The sequence below is a fragment of the Phyllostomus hastatus genome, unplaced genomic scaffold, assembly GCF_019186645.2.
Source record: "Phyllostomus hastatus isolate PE091 unplaced genomic scaffold, TTU_PhHast_1.1 phas_contig_137, whole genome shotgun sequence".
NCBI classification, from domain to species: Eukaryota; Metazoa; Chordata; class Mammalia; order Chiroptera; family Phyllostomidae; genus Phyllostomus; species Phyllostomus hastatus.
Genome location: NW_025333583.1, coordinates 5,414,469 through 5,439,567, shown reverse-complemented (window position 1 = coordinate 5,439,567; position 25,099 = coordinate 5,414,469). Strand labels below are relative to the sequence as shown.

At 40.4% G+C, this 25,099-nt stretch overlaps 1 protein-coding gene across 1 annotated transcript in view; it reads right to left on the bottom strand.

Annotated features, from left to right (window-relative positions):
* The window catches only part of FARSB (phenylalanyl-tRNA synthetase subunit beta), a 52,984-nt gene extending 32,659 nt beyond the window's left edge, over positions 1-20,325 (bottom strand). Inside the window, exons 1-14 of the mRNA XM_045852844.1 lie at positions 20,245-20,325; positions 16,739-16,794; positions 15,567-15,721; positions 15,071-15,140; positions 14,343-14,458; positions 10,746-10,896; positions 9,827-9,935; positions 8,773-8,843; positions 7,289-7,350; positions 6,277-6,328; positions 4,699-4,760; positions 4,226-4,433; positions 3,672-3,752; positions 218-310 (exon numbers count right to left, since the gene is read on the bottom strand). Of these exons, the coding sequence (XP_045708800.1) occupies positions 218-310; positions 3,672-3,752; positions 4,226-4,433; positions 4,699-4,760; positions 6,277-6,328; positions 7,289-7,350; positions 8,773-8,843; positions 9,827-9,935; positions 10,746-10,896; positions 14,343-14,458; positions 15,071-15,140; positions 15,567-15,721; positions 16,739-16,794; positions 20,245-20,302 (1,344 nt within the window). The 5' untranslated portion in view covers positions 20,303-20,325. The remainder of the gene's footprint in view (positions 1-217; positions 311-3,671; positions 3,753-4,225; positions 4,434-4,698; positions 4,761-6,276; positions 6,329-7,288; positions 7,351-8,772; positions 8,844-9,826; positions 9,936-10,745; positions 10,897-14,342; positions 14,459-15,070; positions 15,141-15,566; positions 15,722-16,738; positions 16,795-20,244) is intronic.
* Positions 20,326-25,099: the final 4,774 nt, after the last annotated feature.

The window sequence follows — 25,099 nt, the reverse complement described above, 5'->3', positions numbered from 1 at the left end:
CAAGTAAGAACTAGCTATAAAGTTAATCAAGAAAAGATTAGAAACTTTTAAGAATTTTTGTCAGTAAAGTAAGAACTTACAAACTTATCCAAGAAGAGACTTTTAAAAAGCTCTAATATTTTGCCATTTGAGGTATAACAGTGTGAGCAGACTTTTTGTAACTCACGTACTGCCTCATTTATACTTACCTAAATACTTATCCACTGGAAATTCTTACCTGAAATTCAGCTGTTTTAGGATTACTTATATGGACTGCCTGTGTTGCAGAGATATCCAAACCAAGTTTATCAGCAATATCTTCCTTGGAGCACTAAGAAATACAATACATACAAAATAGTTCAATATGGAAAAGTAATGACCAAATTTAATAAAGCATTTAATGCCATAAAAGTCAACAGTCTATATATAGCAATGTTGATTCTCTGCTCAAATCAGTGAGTTAAGAGTAAGCTAAGAATAAACATTTTCCAAATAACTCGGCCCCACAGCAGGTGCAATCTCACACTAACCGTTCCCCTGACAGAGCGCTAAAGTGCACGTGCACACGGAGGTGGGGGTGTGATACGTCCTCTTCCCAAGCTGGCCTTCCACCTGCCCTACCCGTCTAACCTCCCACGACTCCCTCGCCGTCCCCAGAACCGTACACTTTCACCTGCCTTTACCTGAAACACCCTCCTGACAACTTGCTGCCACCCTCCAGGGCTGCACTTCAACGACCTCACTTCCACCTCTTCCACAAAAGTGTCCCTCGTGACGCCAGCCAGAGCTCCCTCCCTCCCTGGAGCCCCCGTGGCTTTCTGTTTTGACCATGACTGTGCTCTGCTAAGTCCATACTGACTTATGGCAGAGCGGCAGCACTGAGAGCCAAATTCAAGTGGCCATTTAACTTCCCTGCATATGCACTTGATAAAGCTCCAGGTAATACATAAACTTCTAAGCACTCATCCATGAAAAACAAAGATGCTCGCCCTTAAAAACCAGGATGGCAGGCAGGAGTTGTGCAAATAAAACTATTAGATATAGCAAATCTAATGATGAATGAGAAGAGATGATGCAAATAAAATGCTTGGCATAAATTAAGTGATCAAAAACTGTTAACGATGATAATAAATCATTACTAAAAATAATTATCACATACAGTAATGCTAACTTTGAAAAAGAGTTAAAACTTAACATAAAACTAGCGCACCATCAGATCACTGTATTATTTCCTGGTGCTCCGTGATACGGCTCACTGCACAGTTCTACAGCGTGATCTTCAAGGGCTAGCGGGCCTGTAATTCACTCAGAAAACGAGCACGGGTTTGATTCCTTTCATGCCAACGCCAGCTCTCGCCCCCGCGCTCTCTCGGGCAGGATCCTGGGGCCACACCCAGGCACAGCAGAAAATGCGCCCTGATCTGCCAGGGGGCCGGGGTGGAAAATGGGGGCCAGCCGGCTAGGAGCAACCGTTTTTCCCACTGAGGAGTTTTTACAAGGTTTAGATATAATGTGCTCAATCAATTAGGAAATGCAATTTACATGATGCAATCTACTCTCCAAAAGAACTCGTGCTGTCTGAATGAAAGAAAAAGGCTCCACAGACACGTGTTGATGCAGATGGGTGGTATCTGAGTGACCTGTACTTGACCATGACAATAGACGACCAGGGACAGAAATAACAAGCAGTGTAAATCAAGGTAGCCGGAACTGACAGTAGCTAGTATACGGGAAGGAATATTTCTTAAATGTTAATATTTATGTGTTTATTTTAAAGTGTTACGAAAATACAAGTAAATGAAGCCCACAATTTTTACAAATATTATTCTCATAATAAGGCTAGAGCAGCTATTTAGTTTTAAAAGGTAATTTAAAAGAAAATATTATAACAAGTATACAGACAGCAAAACTCCTAATGATGACATGTGACTTGCTTAATTTAAACCTGGGAAGTCAACAGCTGGGTTTTAGGAAAAGGGCTGACACTCTTGTGTAAAGGAGATAAAACACTCAGAGTTTAGTTTTGCTTTGAAAGTATGTAACTTCATAAATACCTTTAATGATGAAATCCTACAGGAAAACTGTAGTTATAAATCTAAAGCTCTGTAGCACCCCACTCCTTTCCCCTGGTGGTGATAACAGATGTGGTGAAGAGACTTGGACGGGTGAACAGAGTGGCACTCCTGGTGGGACAGTTGAATCACAGGCCCTGGGTACAGGTAGACCCGGGCCAAGTCCCTGGCCCACAGCTGACTGGCTGTGTGGAGTGGGCCAAGTTACCTGAGTTACCTGCTGTGTGAGCCGGGAAGGCCTCCGTACAGGGCCCGCTGGCTGATGGGACCGTGGACCGAAGCCGTGAGCACAGAACCAACTCTGCAGGGCAGCGACCCGCCAGGAGGCAGAGAGACCATGGGCTTCCCTGAGATGCTTGGGGCTAGTTACAAAGTCAAATTCTGTGCCACTTATTAACATTTAAAAAAACAACATACGTTTCCCAAAGCTATCTTTTTGTATTTCATTTCACATGAAGTCATCAGTGCTCACAACTCCTGTGTACATTTGTGTACATATATGAACAGTGTGGCATTACAACAAGCCTGGCGTACACAGTATGATATCACAGAGAAGGCGGAGTTTCTGGCCTTGGTTTTCCTGCTGGCTGGGTAAACTGTCAGGTGCTCCTCATCCTGCCTCGGCACCTTGGCATCACTGACACTGTGCCGTCCTCACTGACACTGTGCCTTCCTCACTGACACTGTGCCTGATATACAACACATGCAGCAGAAACGCTGTCGAGCAAATGATCACTGGATCAGAAAAATCAAGGTGCTGAACCAGATCTGTAAGGTCCCTTCTGACGTTAAATCTTGTGAATTATGAATACTCGCTAATGTGACTGTGGGAGAGGCTGCGTCTCCATACAATGGTGGGAATTCCCACTACTGCATTCTGTAAATACTTTAAAACTTTAAGAATTATAGGGCTGGAACTCAGTTGAGGGGAGAAAAAGAAGTAGCTTGTTTTGGATGTCTTTGTGCATTTTGGGTTTTGCCCTATATCAGTAAGTGAAACTTAACTTGAATACTCAAAACTACACTAGGCTCCCCAGAAATGCTCAGCAAGAGAAAAGGAAACTACAAATTACACGCACATTTTCTCCTTTTCAAATGGTCAATATGGTAGGGGAGGGGGATTTCCTTCTGATTTTGAATAAAATTCATTTCCTAACTTAGGCCTCTTACGTCAGCTTTGCAACTCAAAGCAAATGCTTGTGAACATGTTTAAAGACAAAGGAAGGAGTTTGATGTGGAGCAGTCCCCGAATCCCACCCTCAGGTGGGTGGCATCTAGCAGACACAGGCCCAACCAAGTGGAGACTAAAAGTTCTAACCCGAGAAATGTGGTTATGAAATTCACTGTGAGCTATCAGCACTCATACGAAACTGTAAAATAAGCTATCATCTGTTATTTAAGACACTTTTTTAGTCCATCATGTTTTCCTGCAACTAGGAAAATCTTTCAACGTTTCTTTACAAGAAAGTGTACCATCTCAAATAACAGTTACTCTTTTAAAACCTGAAATTCTGGCAGTCTAGACTGCCAGATAAGGAATCCGTATAAGGAATCACAGAAGAGATAGCACAGAGTTTCAAAGGAAACAGGCAGCTGAGCAAAAAGCCCCTGGAAACATACCAGAGCAAAGGTAAGGGCCTCGGTGAAGCCAGCTGCTGCCACCTCGTGTCTCAGCAGTTCCGTGAGCTTATTAAGGGGAAACTGGAAAAAAGAAAGTTTACTTTAATTCACCTTTATAAAGTTTTATATTTTAAAAAAAGTGATCTATACAGAACATGTCACTAAAAGGACACCACCCTTCCATCCTTACTAATATATTGCTAGTACCACCCCTTCCCCACCCCTCACCACCCCAATACGCCTACACGTTTACCTCCCCACACACAGCTTCTGCCTCCAGGCCCAGCTGAGAAAATAAGTCTCCCAGCTCGAGAGTCACCAAGGCTCCACACCTAAAACCTGTCTTTCTTCAAAGCACTAGTCATCACAAGTTTTCAACTTTCTCTCCTCAGCTGGGCATCTGTTTTGTATCCTCTCCATAGCAAACCGCCTCTCATAGCACAGCAGATCCAGATACTGCTTAATTCCTGCGTTCTGTTTCTCTGGAAGCCTTCCCGGCATTCGACAGCCACTTTCTAACAATAAGGAGTGTTTACTTAAGGGTGCAGTCTCACTTGATTAGCTATGGTGTACGTTTTCGGGAGAGTCATCGGAATGTTGTTGTAGCCGTAGGCGATGGCTGCGTCTTCTACTATATCACACGCATGGATGATGTCAGCTCTGGTTGGAGGGACTTCAATCTCAATCTGATTCCCATCGCCAATGACTTCTGACTTTAAGTACATCCTGGTCAGAAGCTTAGCAAGGTTTTCTGGAGATTCTCTGAAATAGGAATGTATAAATGTCACTGGACTGTTTAAAACATGTTTCCATTTTGTTTTAAAACATGCTACTAACTGAAGTAGTAACCTTTCTTTCTAAATTCCACTAGACACCAGAGACATCCTAATGGGTGTCTTCCCAACACTTCCCTTAACCTGAAGGGATATCTCCCAGCATTCTTTCAGGAAAAAATAAATAACCTGTGCGTACTTCATTTTTGCATTCTCTCCAACCGTCAATAAATCAATGAAGTTCCGGAGCATACCTGATTCCAACTTTTTTGTTGATTAGGTCAGCTCTCATCACCTCCTTTCGGTACGCCAGTTCCTTCGGAGAGAGAGTTGGAGAAGCTTAAAGCATCCCTGTTGGATGCAGCGCTGGCCCCTTTCTGTTTCAACTCCTTGTTACAGTTTTATCCCCCAACCCCAAAGAACCTGTCGGATACTGAAATTACCTGGTCTGCTGTTTCAAAACACTATTATGCAAGAATAAATCTGATACCTATTGCACTTTTATTAACACTTGGCAATTCTTCATATTAAAAAGAAAACTTCTTCAAATCAGACGCTACTTTAAAACAGACTAAAGAGCCATCCCTGGCTAATCCGAACCACGACTGCGGGTGAACTGTATAAATGGCCACAAATTCCTCCAGTCTATGTGGCCTTGGAGTCGATTTCTCCCCCTTTCAATCTAGCAGAACTACTGGTTTGGGACAACAAGACAGCTTGCTCAGCAGCGCCTGAGCCCTGGACATGCTCTCTTGCTGCCGGGAAGCCTGCAGCCACCATCAGGCAATGAAGACCAAGCTATCCCGCTGCATGATGAGAGACACTTGACCTGCTGACCCCACTGCCAGAAGGGGGCATGCCAGTGAGGCCATCCGAGGTCATCCAGCTGTTAGCCTGCCAACCAGCTGACCACGCAGGAGCGAGCCCAGCAGAGTGCAGCCAGGCTGGGCCAGGCCAAAAGAACTACCCAGGTGACCAAGAGAATCCAGAGATAAACCACTCGTTCTTATTTTAAGTCATCAACTCTTTGGATAGTTTGTCACATAACATAAGCTAACCTGGTAACAGGTACAAAAATAAATTTTTAAAAAGATACTGCCCATAATTATAGTCATGCTTTCTACAGTTATCCATTTATTTTGAATCATAACTAATACTCTAGAATAAAAGATGATGCTACATGCCAATGTTATCAGGAAGGGTAAGGTTCTGATGTTGACAGACGTTATCCACTCTAAAAGCTATTTGAATATTAATAGTAGAAACCCTTCTACACTGATTTACTTCAAAAATGACAGAGAAATAGTGAAAAACACCCCAGCTCACTAAAGAATAGCCTCACCAAATCAGAAACTAAGTGACTAAGATGCTATCATATTATTAGAGTGGCCACGTTTATATTTATAAAACCCTCTTGGGGGGAAAAGAAGCCCAAAATTAAGAATAATGCTGGTTTGCATTATTGTTTTTTACTTACAGTGATTTATGCCAGCAAGTAACAGGAATTATGGCCATATAATGCTGTGGTAGAACGTAGCGTGTTGGGAGCTAAAGTTGGACTGGCGGGGCTTAAATCCAAGCCCCACCTTTCATAGTAACAGACAAGCTATTTAACATCTCAAGGCCTCTGTACCTCTGTCTAGAGAAGGGCACTATAACAGCACCCACTCTCATAGGCTTAACGTGAGAATTAAATCCGTGTGATGCACACAGTATAGTTCTTGGCCTGTGGGTGGATGGATGGACAGATAAACAGACAGCCTGCAAGCACTGTATAGCCATTATCATGCTTATCATCATCATCATCATCAAGTCACTTCTTAAGTACTTACTGGAAAGGTATATGATTTTCCATTAGGATAAACTACCTCAGCTGCTTCAACCCTGCGGAAAAAAGAAATAAAATACTTAAGCAAAAAAGGGTCCATAAATTTTGGAAATGCATATGGTTAACAAATCTTTTACTCGGCCTACAGCTGCAGCCCCCACGTATTCAAACTACTCACTTTCAACACTGCTGCTTGCACTAACCCTCCTAAGTACAGCCTCACTATCCTACTCTCCTCCTCGGGCTCCCCCGTGTCTCCAGGTGGCGCCCGCTCCATTCGCGCATTTCCCAGCGCATTTCCCAGCACCCCGAGCGCGCATCCTCTCAGGACTGCTCGCCCATGCTGACAGGGGCGCCCGGGCTCTCCCAGGGCGGTGTGTCACACCACGAGGGCCAACTGACACAGCCACCAAAGAGATCAGTTAAAAAAAAAAAACTGATACTGCTCATACAGTTTCAGTCCTAATTTCTACACCTACACATTTTGAATTATAATTAACATTCTGAAATAAATGTACTATGATGCTGGTACACAGTAAGGGCCATATAAGTTAGTTACATAAAATTTTTAAATGAAAAACTAGCTTTGAAAACATTACAGTTATCTTATTGATATATATATATATACATATACATATATATATGTATATGTATATATATATCATACGGGATTTGCTCATGTGCTTCTCTACCTTGGTTCAGCTCCTCCACCATGTTTCCATCCTCAAACTCAATGACCCCTGAACACAGCGGACATTCCACTGCCCCCACGAGGCCAGCCCAGATCGCCCCAGCTGCGACTAACCTGCCCTTGCAAACAGCCAGAACATCACTGAAACTTTTTGAAGTGCTTATCACTCTTTATTTTATATATTATTTATGCTATGTCTTAGCTCCCGAAGAGATTCTGTGTTCTAGTTACAGGAACACATTTTTCATCTTTACATTGAGCACAAGGCCTTCGTGCTTTGCCTTCAGAACAACAGGCCACAGATAAAGGTGCCAAATGAACTTACGTAAATTGATTCTCACAATATTCACTGAACATGGTGACAATAATATCAAGAACTATTTTTGCCTGCAAAGAAAAAGACAAATATAGTAATCTATAAATATATGTATTCTCTCTTAACTTAGATGGAAATGAATTAATATTTAATATAATTTAGTTCCCAAATATCTAAAAATGGACCCCTACATTATAAAAAGGGGAGTGGCATGAACACTTAGGAGCTAAATTAGGCCTGTCCGTATCTTCAAGTGTTCAGCATTATGTGGTTTTCAGAGAGTTACACTCCGCAATACAGACCAATCATTTATTTCCACACCCCTCCCTTGGATTCTCCATGTTTTGAGAAAGACAAACGGCTAAGGGGGTAACCCTTACCAATACCGTAAGTCTTTGCAGCCTGATGCCTCAAATACTTCCCTACGAGCAGTCTGACTCAGGGAAAGTTACTTATGGTCTTTGTACCTTTGTTTCTTCAACTGTTAAGTGGAGGTAATAAAATTCCCTACCTATTTTGGTTATTATAAGGATGAAAAAATACATATCTCTCAATCACAAAGAACAATGCCTGATATACTGAAGGCCATAGAGATCTGTTAAAAAATTTTTAATTGAAAAATACAGTAACCTTATTAGAATATATGCTTTGCTTTTATATATCCCTCACTCGTATATAAAAGCTTCAAGAAAGACATTCGATGTCTAATATATGAATTTAAACATGGTTTCATATGAATATTACTGGCAATATTTCTCAAGGCAAATATGGTACAAGAAAGTTATAAATGAAATAGCTTACAACTGTCTGATTCTGTTAACGTATACGAATGCCATTTATCTGCCTTCTACACTCCAGCCTCTTCCTGCCATTCAAGTTTATCTAAAGCTGCTCAGCTGCCCCCTCACTCCGCACCTTGCTTGACATGAGTGAAGAAATCACACGCCATAGAAAAAAGGTTTCATCACAATCCAACCCAACTGATGCAGCAGCCGAAAGTGAGTGCACAGCTAGTATTCTACATATTCTCAGTATCATTGTGCGCATACACCCTTTATCAATTCACAAACTGAAATTTCTTTATAGCCAGTTCGTTTTTAAAGGCTTTTCACCAACTATACAAAGGTACCAAATTACTCAGCATTTCAATTAAGCCAACTAAGATAAACAATTTATACAGATCACATTACATACTTATCCCATCCTGTTTCACAGTTAGGTATGTGGCTAATTCTCCCAAAACTACCAGTTCCTGGAAGTCAAGGAACTTGCAACTCATTATTAAATTCTTGGCACTGAAAAGACAATAGGTGCTCACTGAACATTTGCCAACTGAATGAAAGTACCATAACCAAACTGTTATATCTTTCTAATTTTCTACATTATGCTCCCACCTTCAAAATAAACATTTCAAAATTCAGCCATAGAGTCTTGGCCCAGAAGTAAAATCTATCATGTCTAACAGTACAAAAACAGAGAAAAGTTTAATTTACCTTAGTAAGGTCAGTTCCTGTGCATTCAATAAATACATTTCTAGTATTTACTGTTATTTTGGAATGATTTCCTGTAATGAGCACAAAACAGTAATGACAAAACAATCAGTTTTAGAAATGTAAGTGCACTAAAAAGCTCTACAAAACAGAACCTACAGTTACTTTACAACACAACATAAACTAAGATCTCAAAGTAAGGAGAAATACAACATTAAGCCCGCTGCAGAATAAGGACAAAACTACTAACAGGCCTTACTGAGTGCATTCAGCGCACCAGGTGCTGTACCCAGCACTTCAGAGAGGTGTCTCACCTCGTCTCCACCACAACCCCATGGCAGAGGGGCAGAGAGACCTCTCAGATTTAGGGATGAAGCTCATTCACCGTGATGACAGAGTATTAAGCAGCAAGGCTAAGATCTGAGGCCAGATCTAGCTAACCTCCAGCCTCAGATTCTTAACCACTTGGAGTCCAAGATCTCAGAAGGCAAAGACTTGCCTGTCTATGGTGAATCAACTAAATCCCAGTCGTATCTCCAGAAAAGCAAACATCTATGGCTTCAACATCATTAAATTTTGTATCATCATATCATTCAACATCATATCATTTTGTAATTTCCTTCAAGCTGCCTCATCAAAACAGCCTTCAGAAAAGAGATGAGAGTAAAACTCAGTTTAAAAATTTTTGTTTTTAACTATAAAACAGACAAAGCAGAATCTGACTTTGAATTTAACCAAGAGAATTGCCTCCTAAAACCAAAACATCAATACCCTTTGGAGGAATGTAACAGAATCCAGAGACTGGCATCAAAAAGTATTTATGAACTTAAAAATATTTACATATCTATAAATTGTATAAAAATCCCAGGTAAAATGTCATTGAATAAATGAATGGAAAGAACTATTACTACGAGAAAAAAAAAATCTAGAAAAGACCTGAGATTCTCAGGTCAAGGGTTAATTTGATTGATTCAGCCAATTGTATTGAGAATGCTACAGAAATGCAGAAGAATATGAAGAGATGGCGAAACTCTATGCTGCTTAAGAAACAGCTCACCGTTGATGATCGGAGGCATGGAGAGGACGACACCATTGCTGTCGTAGATAACTGGGTACAGGGGTTTGTTTTCAATGATGTGTAAGTAATGTTTAAGGTGGTTGTCAGTCTGAAAAACAATTAAATCAGACAAAATTAGTTTTTTATTTCTATCGATGTAATTAGTTTACATACCTACCTAGTCTAAGAAGAAGGCTGAAAGTCATAAAACAAACCTGTACCAAATTACAGAGTTCTAAGTTTCTACGATTTTCTAATAAAAATTAGCATCTCGGCATCCCTGCACAGCCTCCCCTCCCGCTGGGAAGAGATGAGAACACAAGTGAGCCGCTTTCAACAGGGAAAACGGATCTGCGCTGGTTCGCCTGAGTCATCTCAGTGAAAACAAACACCGTCACTACGCTGTTTAGATAAATCAAAGGAAATCACTGGCAAATCAGACCAAGGCTAACAGCTGCTTTTTTTTTTTTAATGATACCCACTACATCTCTGTTACACGCAACCTAACGTGACTGCTGAATTCATTGTCACTGCTGGACAATAAAGTCAAATTAATGAGGCAGACACTTTGCAATGCTGCCCCCGCTTCCCCATAAAACCTAGCTAATTCTCATTGTTCCTTATACTTACGGGAGTTCTCATCATACCCAAATATAAATATTACAGTGTGGTACGGTCTACTTCAGTGGTTCTCCATCCCAGCTGCACATTAAAGTCATCCAAGAGGATAAAAATGTAATAATGAGACAAAACTATACCCAGCACCCCGCTCCAGACCAAATAGTCAGATCTCTGTGTTGGAGCCCAGAGACCGCTCTTTTTTTTAAGCACTCATCACCTTTCTATAATTCTCAGACTTGACTTCAAAGGAACTTCAAGATTTATTCAGAGCTACTGCATAACATAAAGGAGCACTTACCTTGTACATGTTCATCATTTCACAGGCTGTATACTCCTTTGTCTTACTCAGAGGTCTGAACTTGATGTCTGAAGGTCGCTTTGCAGTGTAAGTAAACGGGCCTGACAGAGTGTCCAAATCGTGGGTACCAATAGCAACCAACGCTCTTTTCCTAAAGGTTGAAAGGAAGGGAGACAGGAAGAGAGAAGGAAAGAGACAGAAAGAGCGATTTGAATATTCCAAAGCAGAAATTCTAAAGATAATAGACTGCATGTTTTTAAAAATTGTTTTTGGACACTTCCCTAAAACTGCCTATTGCTGGATGGCAACTTCAGAGGAGTTAGGGAACAAAGTCTCACAACCATGGAAAGTGATGAGAAATTATAAGGCTACTAACAACACATTATTTCAGTAGCTGAAGTAAATTCCTCACCAATATGCCTTGCCAAGACCTGTGTTATAGGACATTTTCCAAGTCAACACTCCCCCTGGTTTTTTTAACCTTATTTCCAATCAGTGTCCTCAAGTAAACATCGATGTTTTACTAAATTAGAATAAAGTACCAAATTGCTGTGTTTTTTGACTAATTTATATTTCCCTAAACTTTCTGTTACATATTACATTAATAACGCAGAAAATTTAATTTTAAGAACTGTTAGTTTACATTTAAAGTTCAATGCATAAGGAAAGTTCACAAGCTATTTGTTCTACTGCAAAGGATATATCCACAAAGGATTTAAGGTAATTTTAGGAACTTACAATAAGTTATAAATTAGGAGAGAAAGAAACGAAAGTAGGGATATCACACAGAGCCAGGAAGTCTGTTCATATACTAAATTAGAACGAAAGGCCCAGTTTTACCAACAGGCGGGGGCCACCGATTTGGCTCTAAGTGTTCCAACAGACAATTCAAAGAGAAAGTAGGTCAGAATTTATGCCATTCTCAACATTTCTTGAAATTGGCTTTGGAGGTATGTGCATATATTTGCATATTTAGGTATAACTACACATACACACAAAGAGATAAAATGCATTAGTAATCAAGAATTGTATTAAAGTCTATATTACAATAACTATAAAACAGTTTTTAAAATTTGCAAGAAACCGATTTTAGTCAACCTCTAGGACTGGTGACTAAAACTTTAGTAAATATGGTTGACTGGAACGGAACCATTGACAAGCAAAAAGGATGTCACTTCACTCAATGAGTGATATGCTTATAAAAGATAACTCCAAAACTATCATAAATTGAAATAGATATGCTTCAATAAGTTTACATAAATTAAAGACTGACCAAACCCAATGTTAACATGACCCAGATTTTCAAGACACCACACAGATTTTAAAGCTCCTAGTACAAAAACATGTTCAAGGGGAAAATACACACGTCACGAACAGATGAGGAAATATCAGCAGAAAAAGAAAAACTTCTAAAAAGAAACCAAATGGAGATGAAAAGTAAAATAACTGAGGTAAAAAATTCACTGCACACCTCCAATCAAGATGGAGTAACAGAGGCTGGTTTGCTCTCTTGACGGAAACACCATAAAAAGGGCCAAGCAGATGAAACGCCAGTTCTCACGGCTGGCACCGGACATCGGGCAATGGAGGGCAGCATTCCTGAGAGACTGGAAACAACTACGTGAGCCCCACGACTGCCCCAGCTTGCTGCCTGCGGGGGGGTCCACGCTGCAGGGCAGGAAAGGGGGACCCGGTGGAGCCCAGTGGACTCTCTGGCTTGAAGAGACATAGATGAGGGTCTAGGAAGACCAAGACGGCCGGAATCCATTGGACAGAGTACGGGAGAGGAGACGGCTACAAAGAGAGAGGGGTCTGGAGACCCAGAGGGTCCCCCTCAAGATTCGCCCGAGCCCGGTGAGCACAGGCACGTGAGGAAGCACGGTGGGAAGGAAGGGCCAGCCGAGGGAACTGGAGGGGCCAGCGCTCACCCAACCGAAAACCTCACTGTGCATGTGGCAATGGATAAAGGAGGCGAGGGGTCTTGCCTCAGCAGTAGCAACTAATTAGCCCTGCACAGACCAATAAAAACGGAAAACCAGAGAAAAGTCAATGAAACCAAGCCTCAGCCACACGGACCAAGGGACAAAACACACAGGATGAAAAGGTGATATTACTACATGTACCACAGGTATTAAAAGGATAAGGGTACCTTACGAACAGCTTTATGATCATGAATTTGATAACTTAAACTAAATGAATATATTCCCTAAAAAAGGCAAATTTCCAAAGTTCACTTTAACGTTAATCAGGATTTACTGACAGATCAGGACTCTGGCACACAAGAGTGTTAGGATGTGATTTATTTCTCTCCTTCAAAAAAAACTCAGGACTTCCAAATATATCCAATGAAAGTTCAGAGTTGGACTGAGGAAATGCCTTCTGATTTAGATAAAAATAGTCTTCAAATAAAGTAAATCCAGAACAGGTCATCTCGCTGAAACACTCACTACCCACACGTATACTTGCCAGGAATCTTATCTCTCGTTCTTTAGTCTGAAATTATATTTAAATTATTACTATTTTGCTTAATAATAACATTTTAGCAAGCTAACAAATAGACTCTTTTTATAAAAGGACTGGGAATAAATGTTATTTGGAATATGAAAAAAAAAGTTTCCTCCACCACAAGATGTTTCAAGAGAAGGAGAGCCCGTGAGCTTAACCGCAGGCATTACTTTTGCCTGTGAGCGCTGTTCGCCCCAGAGGAAAACGCCCAGGCCCTCTCAGCCCCTCCCCAGCCCATCACCGACACACAGGCCTCTTCCCGTCTGCATGGTTTGCCAAACTGCATTTATTAGAGAAAGAAATTCTACTATTTCTATTCAAGATGTACATAACTGTTAATCATACCTTCTGATCAGAATGAGGTAACTTATACTGATATGCTTCAGAAGCAACACAAAAAAACTGACATGTTACCGAAAGCCTGGTGTTTGTTATCATCAGTAAATATGTAATTTTCATTAGATTCTTGAAATGCTGAAATTATTTCCAGGACTCTCAGTGTTATGCTCCTTGACCTTCAGGAGTTCAGGAATTACTTATGTTTGGAGATCACGATACAGAGGTGTACGGAAAACGATGTATATGTATAGCGATGTCAAATATACAGTAAGAAAATTTGGTCAATTAAAAGCTTCAAGTTTTAACTGTCAATTTGTAATTATACTCACACAGTAAGTGGTACAAGCCAAAACTTTTCCATTTTTAAAAGAACAGATCATACTTCACATTACCATAGTGTAATATTTAGTAGTATAATCCATTACCAATGATTTGAACCAAAATCACAAACACAAAAATCATGAAAATCTCTAGGATTAGGCATTTTTTCTCTATATAGCATCATCAAAATGTCTCGTATCTCCATGAATACACTATATATAAGCAGTATTTATAATTAGCTGTCTGGTAAAGCAAATTTAAGCTCTTGTTATTGTTACTCTCACATTATTACTTTAGAAATGCCTTGAAAAATTCTGCGTACAAGGAAGAAAGGAGGGAAACTGGAAAGGGAAGGCGGGGAGAGAGGAAGAGTGGGGAGAGAAAGGAGCAGGAGGAAGGCAGGGAAGGAGAAAACAAGGTGCGACCACAGACCTGCAGATGTTCTGATGCAACTTCTCCTGAAGCTCAATGAAGCTGTCATAGCGATCTTTAGTGAACTTGATATTGCGGAGGACCGCTGCGACGGCGTAAGGGCGAATTTTAGCAGTCTGAAAGTCATTATATCGTGAGAGACGGTAAGTGTTAACTAAAGCTTTTCTCTGTGATACATCTTGTAATAGAAAGTCAGCTGCACTCCTCACATTATCACAAACTTTCATTCAAATAAGCGTATATTCATTCAACCAACAAGCAACAAAATATCATTGTGACAAAAAACAAAGTCACTGTCCTTTGGAATTTCCAAGTCAGTAAGACTTCTGAGAATTTACTAAATAATTACGAAAGAATTAACCTTTAAGTAAGCAGTTTGCTCACAGTTGGTATTTTTTACCAAAATAACCTCCCCCAGAAGTGTCTTTTTAATTTTATTACTATACCACAATTTAAGTAATACATCTCAAATGTAATTTAAATAAACATTTGGATATTATTTGCCAAAATTATTCATAGAAAACAGATGCTTTTGTTCCCTTTCATTCTTGATACAAACAAATTGACAATATTTAAAAGCTAGAGGTTGAATATACATCCATTTTTGCAAATCATCAAAGAAATTATATTTGGCAGAAGAATTCAGCTCTGTTCTTTTTTCCTCCCCACTTTATATATACACAAAAGAGACTGATTTTCAAAGGAAAATAAGATTTTATCCTTATTACCTCTTCTGTGATGATCAGTTTCTGGATTTCTCCACTAGGCATTACCCGTTTATACACTGGAGCCTTTATCCTAAAATAATATTAAAACAAACTTGCTCATTATTAACCAAAACATTTCATAAATTAATTATATTCTCTGTGTAAACAAAATGGACAGAACTAAGACAATGGGCTGACGTTACAGCAAATCAAATTTGAACTGAATATTTTTTTTAAAAGCTAACAAACTTCCTAAGATTTAAAGTTCTCCATAAAACTGTTAACCACTTCAGTGTTAAAATAAGCTCCCAAAATGAAAGGTTGTGACTCAATACCCCAAGTTTCAAATGGCTACAACCTATGTGAACCTCACCCGCCAGTCACCCCATCTACGCAGAACCAGACCTGTGTACCTGTCCAACAAGGTTTTTTGTAGAAACTTCAAGAGTTGCTAATAAGGACAGGCAAAGAAAAAACATCCGCTTCGGCGAAGTACTTAGTGAATATATTCCCTTACCTTTCTTTAAAGACTTTCAGCCCTCGAACCAATCCCTCCAGACACAGGAGATCGTATCTGTTGGCGGGGACGTCAATTTTGTAAAGAACAACATCGGATGCCCCCTCTGCCTTTTCATTACCTTGTTCCTTGCTTATAATTTCCTTCTCAGAAGTCTAGAACAAGCACAAAAATTAAATTAAATTAATCTAAATTATTTTGAAAAACTACTTGTCAGCACTATAAAGCAGTAACTACCTTACACAGATTTTTTTCTACAACAAACATAAAGAAATGACTTTTACTGAGTTCACACATGTAGCATCCTCATTCATTCGAGAATACCACAAATGAGCCGGTAGCTCAGTTGGTGAGAACACTGTCCAAATACACCAAGGTTGAGGGTTCAATTCCCAGCCAGGGCACATATAAGAATCAAACACTGAATGCATCAACAAGTAGAACAACAAACTGATGTTCCTCTCTCTCCTTTCCCTCCGCTAAAATCTATAAATAAAAAAATTGTTTTTAATAATACTAAATTACCTTTTTAGTTATAAGTTCATCTTTAATACATCATCAATATTAGTATAGTTTGTAAATACATCTATTTTTAAAATATTTTAATCATTAAGCAATCAAAAAACTAGGAAAATGCTCCAGAATCGTTTCTATAAGCCATTCTTCAAAAACAGGTCACTTTACAAGATCAACGTATACAGTAATAAATTAGGAATGAATTAACATTGGTTAAATACGCATAAAGGAAGGTGGGGTGGCGGACAGAGAAGTGAAGGAAGGGGGAGGCTGGAGTCCATGGAGACAGCAACTGTGGCTGAAGCAACTTTTCCACTGCTTCCCAGGGCCCCTCCCATATGATGTATTTGCCACAATAAGGCACCTCACTGCCAAGGAGCGCACTCTGATTCGAGGGTTGCCTGAGACGGCCCACCCAGCTCCACAGCAGGAGCCAGGTGCTACACACAGAACACAGCAGGGACCACTTTTGAGATTTCAGGCAAAGCAACAGACAGTCTCAGACCCAGACCTCAGCCCCTTAACACAGAGGAACACAGGGTCACCATGGCCCACAAGTGTTCTAACCACAAGGTAACAAAGATAAACTATAGCAAAATCGGGTGAAAAATGGGCTTCAACACAGAATATCAGAAAAATACATATCCAATACATACAATTTCATCAAGTTCCAGACCAAATTCAAAACATAGTTCATCAAATTCTTCGTCAGCTAGGGAAAAAACAAAACATTTTTTTAATCTGATCAGCATAAATGAAGAGCATATAAACTCCATTTTCTTATTAATTGCCTTATGCCAAGCATACTAAGTATCAGTCATCAGATATCATCATTTAAAAACAAAGCTTAAAATTTTTTAATAAGAAAAAACACACACAACTATTAAAATTGATTCATCAAACATCAACTACAGAATTATTACCTGAACTGGGGAGTTTACAGTTACTTAGAAGAAAAGTAACCTATTACATAAACATCAAGTGTGAAGGCTCCAAATCACAGATCCAACACAATGGAATAATGTCATATAAATTTTATCATTCAAACTTCTCTTAGGCAGCCTGACAGTTGGCTTTGGAGCCAGGCCAATCAAGAGTTTGAATTCTGACTATCCCACTTACCAGTTCTGAGAGCCTGGCACCTTATATAAACGTCCTCATTCTTATGCCTCATCTATAAAGTGGCATTTTACATCCATTTATTTATAGCATACAACTAGTAGAAAACTTGAAATAAGTTCATGCAGTTAATGGGCAGCTCAACACAGTGCCCTGAAATGTGGTAGGTCTACAATAATTAATAGTTCTCTTCCTTAGTTGCAAGTTATATTCCAGTTTACTACCTGACACGGTATTTTGAGGGTTTCCTCATTACCGAAATATCTAGCACAAAGCATCATTATCAGTATATGAGGGGGCACCCCAAAGAACAGAATAATCTTCTAGAGGGTGGGCCCCTTGTAAACAGGATTCCCCTGATAGATAAGTGTTCTAGGAACCCATTTGGAGTAGTATACCAGCTGGTGTTGTTGTGAGAGGCTACATCCAGCTTCAGTGAATTTTTTTTGAAGACTCTTTCATTGTGCTTGCCCATTTCACAATGGGTGATTTACAAGGGCACCTGCCCATACCCATGTGCTGAGTGTTCTGCAGTTTTTGACCAAAAACAGCATGATCCCCATGCCCCACTCTCTCTAGTCATCTGATCTTGCCCAGGGCAACTTTTTTTTGTTTCCCTGAATGAAAAAAGTCCTCAAAGGGGATGTGGAAGAATGTGGAAAAAGTAAAAGACAGCAGAAGCACTAAAAGGCATCAAAATCAATGAGTTCAAAAACTCTTTGGAGCAGGGAAAAAAATGTCTCCATAGATGCATCACATAAAATGGAGAGGACTTTAACATTGACTGAAGTTTAAACGTGTAATAATAAATACACAATTTTTTACAAATAAAGTCCATTTTGGGGGGTCCCTCCCTCATATTCTAGTGAAAAGCTAATCTTAAGATTCCAGACCCCTGCCCTGGCTGGTGTGGTTCAGTGGATTGAGCACCGGCCTGTGAACCAAAGGGTTGCTAGTTCAATTCCCAGTCAGGGCACATGCCTGGGTTATGGGTCAGGTGCCCAGTAGGGGGCACTCGAGAGGCAACCACACACTGATGTTTCTATTCCTCCCTTTCTCCCTTCCTATCCCTCTCTAAAAATATATATAAATAAAAAATAATCTTAAAAAAAATCCAGATCCCAATATTAAATCAATTTAACAAACATCCTTTTTCTGAAGGCTTAGCTGACCCTAAGCTGGAGCTGATTACTTCCTTTGTTACCAGCTCTGTACCTTGCACTTAATTATATTTACATATCTGGTTTGTTTACTAGAGTAGAAAATAGTTAATGTTGGAATTGTGTTTTATTTATCTTAGTGCAATGGCTGGCATATAGTAAGTACTCAATAAATGACTTCAGTAAGCAGAGATAGTAGAGAGACAACAGCATGGCAAATTTGTAAAGTTCAATATGGATGGAGCATAATTCACATCAGGAAGAGATAGAATAGAACAAGTAGATAGAAGCCATGTCATAACACGCCCAGGGATTTGTCCTCCATCCTGCTGGCCAGTAATGGAGAGTTCCAGTGAAGGATTTTTAGCTGGGCAAAGGCATCCTTAGATCTGCAGTTTACTGCAACAGTACAGGTGAGACGGTGAGGACCTGATTAAAGCAGCAGTGGGTACCCGGAAGAAGGAAGAGTGTGAGAAATATTAGAGGCAGAATCTGTAAGGCTCAAGGACTGAAAGGAAGGCGGGGCAGTGAGTGAACAAGAATCTAGAAGACTCCCACGTCTGTGGCGGGGGTATCATTAACTAGGGCAGGGAATAACACAGGTCCCCAGGGAATGGTATTCATATCCTTGTGGTAAAACCTGGATTATATCTTTCTTTCCCAGAGATGGATGCCTGGTGGGAACTGATCAATGTCTTGAACGAATATTTGCCACATACCACCTTATGCAACTCAGGTATGTTGTACACCGTTAGAGTGTATAAGATTTAGAAGGATGGATAAAAAATATAAATATCATGAAATAAAAAATGTCAGGGATTAGAGGCAAGTTCAGAGGGCAGGAGTAGTACCTACGGCAGAACTCCAGGGAGAATAATACTTCAAGAATACATAGTACCCAAAAGTACACCTTTAGAACCATTTTTAAAAGCTAGCTTTATTTTCACTTTAATATCTTACTCTAGGAAGCAGTACGGACTAGGACTATCTTACCAAATTGAGCCCTAAAACTAAAGATAACTCACAAATCAAGTGCCACATTCAACCTTTATACCAACTGATAATTATGGGGTGACCAGATGTAAATTCAACTGCTACATCTATAGGGTAACTGGTAATTGTACTTAACACCCTCCTCCCCTTTTATATGGTAATATATTTAGAACTGAAGAAAAGGTGAAGTGTAGCATGAAGACTAAGTGTACCAAGTAGACTCCTAGTCATTTAGGTCTCAGCTCAAACGTTACAAACCTATCTAATATCACTCTTAGCACAGTATCCTTTTTGTTGCCTTAATCTCATTTAATATTATCCGCATTTTATTTATGTTCTAGTTCATTACTGTTTGCTTCCCTCATCAGAACGCGCGAGTAGACCTTATGTGTCATGTGCATTGCTGTGTTCCCAAAGCGCTTAGAACACTGCCTAGCACACAACCAGATGTTCACAACTACTACTAATAAAAACAGAATGCCGTCACCCCTCCCGGCTCAACCTTCTCCCATCCCTCATGAACGGAGTTGCTCTTCTTATTGCACTCAGCGAGCTACAAGCGGGAGACAAGCTGGGGCTTCATCCCCAGCGACCCCTAACACTGGGCATGCAGTAGGCGCTCCACGCGAGAACGCTGAATGAATGACACAGCGAGCCGGACACGTGGGGGTGATGCAACTGCAGCCGTGGCGAGACCGGTTCCGAGAGGTTAGATCAGTCCAAGACGGCCACTTTGGCCATCCGCTGCCTCTCCCCCCGACTACCCGGTGCCAAAACAGATCGAGCTGCATGAAGAATGCCACGATGCCCTTTTGGATGGGGTGAGGGTGGGGGGACCTCCCAGCCTCCGAGAAGAGGTACAGAGCCCAAGCCACCGGGCGGGCACTCACTGTAGGTCCGGCCCAGGGCTTTGAAAAGCAGATGCCGCTTCACGCTGACAGTCGGCATGGCGAGTGAGTGCGTCCACTGCGCCTGCGCGGCGAGCCGGCCCGCCTCCAAGACCTAGGTATGTAGGACCCGGTCCTCCTTGTGAGGCTGTCTTGGTTACTGCCAGTCTTCTTCCAACAGCTTTTACTTTTCTTTCTATCTGAAGGCAAGTAAATTACCATTACTATGCTCAGTAAATCTATGTACATTGGATGAATAAACTAAAAGCTGGTAAAGGAGACAGAATTGGGTAGACTAGGCTACTATTTGGTGGGCAGTACACTAGACAGACAGCAAAGGCCCTCTCGCCGCCAACGCACTGCGGAGAGATTACGTCAAACTAGGTGAGCGGAGAAAGAGGGAGGGGCCTACAGGGGGCGGGGCCTCAAGGTGGGGAGTACTCGCGGGGGAGTGGGGAGTCTGTGAGAAGGCGGGGTTTGAGGTATCCAAGGGGAAGAGTGTGCAAATCCGAGTAAAGGGAGTGGGAGAATGTGTAACAGACATCAGCTTTTACTTCATTCGTACATAGTCTCCGTTGCACACTTCTAAGCATTATACCTGTGTTTTGTTTCAACTTACAGCAGCCCTACAAGGGAGGCCTCGTAAGAGACCCTCTTTAGAAGAGGAAACAGACTAACGTTTACTCATTGCTGTCTACTGGCCAATGCTATGCTCGATCTTCTGCCAGTATTAGCATATTTCCTCCTAACAACCCTGAGTGTATTAGGCTGAATAAGCTCTAACATCCCCCCACCCCCCGCCCCAAAGACTCTAGATCCCGATCCCCAGGGCCTGTAACTGTTGCCTTAAGTGGAGACTTTGCAGATTATGGATTTCGAAATGATGGGAGTATCCTGAATTTATTAGAAAGGGCCCTAAGTGCAATCACGTGAGTTCCCATAAGAAGGTGGCAGAGGGAGATTTGACAGAGAAACAAAGCAGAGCTTGGGGTGATGCGGCCACAAGCCAAGGAATGCCAGCAGCCGCCAGAAACTGAAGAGGCAAGGAAGATTCTCCCTTAAGCCTCTGGAACAGCCCTATACTGAATTTCTGGTCTCCAGAACAATGTGCATAAGTTTCTTTGTTTTAAGCCACTGAGTTTGTAAAAACTTGTTGCAGCAGCCATGGGGAACTTATACACTAGGGTAGGTATTACCATTATCCCCATTTCACAGATAATAAACCTAAGGCCCATGCTGTCTGAATCACCCAACTCTCAAGGCAGAGCTGAGGCAGTTCCACAGGGGGGCTTGCCCTTATGTTTCCTACCGTACAGTGAATTAGGGCCCTGAAGGCCATTCAGGTGAGGGGGCAGTGGCTGGGTTGGATTTAGGCCTCCCAGATTGCCAATCAAGCAGTTTTTCACTATATTAGTAGCTTCCCTTCATGGTTGCAGGAAGTCCCTTCTCAGTGCCCAACATATCAGATTGGCAGAGTGCCCATTAGCAGCAAGCATCTCTCTCCAATGCCAAAAAAAAACACCCCTCTGCTCCCAAATTGGTACTCAATGCTCAATTAATGAATAAAGGACTTTCGGGATTATGGCATGCTGACCTGCTCCCCTCTGGCCACTCCAAAGTGTCCTGTGGTCTCTGAAACTCAGTTTCCTTATCTACACTGTAGAGATAATAATACACACCTTAGAGAATTATTGTAAAGATTAGAAATAATACTCATAAATGACTAGTACAGTTCTTACATCATAGCTCCCAGAAATTGAGCAACTGTCATTATCGTTATCCATTTTCTTGGATAAAAAAGTAAATCACAGCCCTGACTGGTGTAGCTCAGTGGATTGAGTGCGGGCCTGTGAACCAAAACGTAAGTCACAGAAGCATGTATACAGCATGGTGCCATTTATATAAAAATGAAAATGAAGCTAACTTAAAGAGGATATTGTTTAGGGATGCATAAATAAACATCACAACTAAAAGGAAAAGGAATGATAAAACACAAAATCTGAGACACGCTGGTTCTGAGTAGGGTGGAAAGGAAGCAGTCTGGGCAACTGGGATACCAAAAGGGTTTCAAAAGTATCAGCAATGTTCTGTTTAACCTGGTATACCTCTGTGGATGGACTGTTAAGGAAGTAAAGATGAAGGTGGGAAATGAGCTGAATGTAGCACTTCTTCAGGGATTGGGGAGGCAAATGCTTGATGGTTTATAGATGAGTAGAAAAACAATAGAAATTCTTAATATTTGATTTTTTTAAGATATTTTTTCATAAAGAGGTTTCCTTCCAAAGTTTTAGTCTAATTTATAATTCATTTCCTTCATACATTCTGGGTTTTAGGTTATGTTTTATTTTTTTCAAAGGTTCAAAATGGTTTTATCTCATTATTATTCGAGTACAGGATACTTTTTAAAAGCTCTTTCATCACCCAATATTTTTTAAATCATATATACTGCTTAAAGGTCTTGAATGTGTTTTTTTTTCCATTTAAATCTCAGATCTTTCTGAAATTTGTTTTGGTTTTGGATCAAGTGAATGAATCATCTTTATTTTGTTTTCAAACAGTGATCCAGTTAGCTCAACACAATTTATTAAACAACTTTCTTTTTCCCTGCAGATTTTAAATACCTCCTTTAGCATATATTAAATCTGCATACATGTTTGGACCTATTGCTAAACTATTCCATTGTCAATACCAAACTACTTTTCATTATTATAGCTATCTCATGCATTTTAATATTTGGAAGAGTTAGTGTACCTCCAAAGACTTCCTTTTCAAAAATATCCTGACTATTTTCTCCTGTTAATTTTTCTAGATGAACATTAGAATTTTTGAAGTTTTAGAAAACATTTTTAAAATATTTTATTAGGAATCAAACATAATCTGTGGATTTAGGGATTGTCCTAACCAAGAACTACAACCTCCACACAAGTTTTTTGTTTCAATTTTTTTTTTTTAATTTATTGGCTCTATAGAGAGGGGAAAGAGAGAGATACATCAATTTGTTGTTCCACTTACTGATGCATGCACTGGTTGATTCTTTCTTTCTTTCTTCAGAGACGGGAAGGGGGGGGGGAAAGAAAGGGAGAGAAACATCAATGTAGAAGAGATACATCAATAGGTTGCCTCTCACACCCCCCCGAATCAGAGACCTGGCCCTGCAACCCAGGCATGCGCCCCGACTGGGAATCGAACCAGCGACCTTTCAGTCCACAGTCAGCATTCAATCCACTGAGCCACAACAGCCAGGGCCATTGGTTGATTTTTGTATGTGCCCTGACCGGAGATCAAACCTGCAACCTTAGAGTACCAGGATGACTCTCTGAAAAACTGAGCTACGTAGCCAGGGCTCCACACAAGTTTTTGAACTAGCCAGGTCATGGCCCACCTTAGAGCCTTTGAACCAGCGGTTCCCTCTGCTAGAATGTCCTTGCCCCTAGACCCCTGCAGAGCTAGCTCACTCAGCTCCTACAAGGCTTCTCAGAATGACCTAGCCCTGACTGCACTATTTATTATGGTTATAGACATAAATGTTTCTCTGTGCTAAAACCTAAGTTCCATAGGGCAGAGATTTTTGTGTTTTGTTCACTCATACATGCCAAGAGCCTCAAATAGTGACTGGCATAGGCAGACTCTCAAATATTTGAAGTTTTTTTTTAACGACAGGAATATTTGGTATATTAACTTGGTTAAAGTAGATACTTCAGTAGAAAAAATGGGAAAAGAAAATAAACAACCAATTCATTAAATAATGCATTGGCCAAAAAACTTGTTTCATTTTTTCTGTACATGGTTCTGGCAGTGCTTAGTTGTCTTTAACTTCATTTGAGACGGTTTTGTTAGATTGTATTGTGACAGCTACCATGTCAGCATGCATTTTAAAAAAACTTACCAAATAGGTGAATTTTTGTGCAGCCATTTTAATATTGAAGGAGGAAAAAGATATGCAACATTTGTGGACATATTATGCTTTATTATTTCAAAAAAGGTAAAAACACAACTGAAATTAAAAAAAAAAGATTTGTGCAGTGTATGGAGAAGGTGCTGTAACTGATCAAACGTGTCAAAAGTGGCTTCCGAAGTTTCTTGGCACTTTTAAACATTTTAGCCAAATAATTCTTTGCTGTGGGCTGTCTTATTCATCAGAAGATGTTTAGCAGCGCCCCTGGCCTCCTCTACCCACTAGAAGCCAATAGCGGAGATAGCCGACATGCTCGAAATATCCAAATCAATAAAATTATTGGTGAAAATGAAAAATGTGTCTTTTATATTATGGAAAAAAATAAGCAAACTTTTGGGCCTACCCAATACAATGAGAAAACAAAAAGTGAGAAGGGGAGGAGAAATGCAAATCAAAATAACAATGAAAGCAGGGCTATTTTCTCCCAGGAAACTGGCAGAGATGAAATAAATAAATGATACCACTGTGTGTTGGCAGAGGTTTAGGAAGCCGACATGAATAGACACGCTTTTCATGAATATAAATAGCAGTTTGGCAATATGAATCAAATTTTTAAATATGTATTCCCTTTGAACAAACTGAGGGTCGCCAGATGGGAAGGGGGTTGAGGGGCCGTGTGGAAAACGTGGGAGTAAGAAGTACAGACTGGTAGCTACAGCATAGTCCTGGGGATGTGAAGTCCAGCACAGGGAATATGGTCAATAACACTGTAATCACTATGTTTGGTGACAGGTGACTTATCGGGGGATCACTTCGTAAGTTATATAAATGTCTAACCACTATGCTATACACCCAAAACTAATATAATGTCGAATGTCAACTGTAATTGAAAAACTTTTTAAAGCTTTAAAATATGTATTCTCTTTGATCCTGAAATCCCACTCTTGGAATTATTCAAAGGAC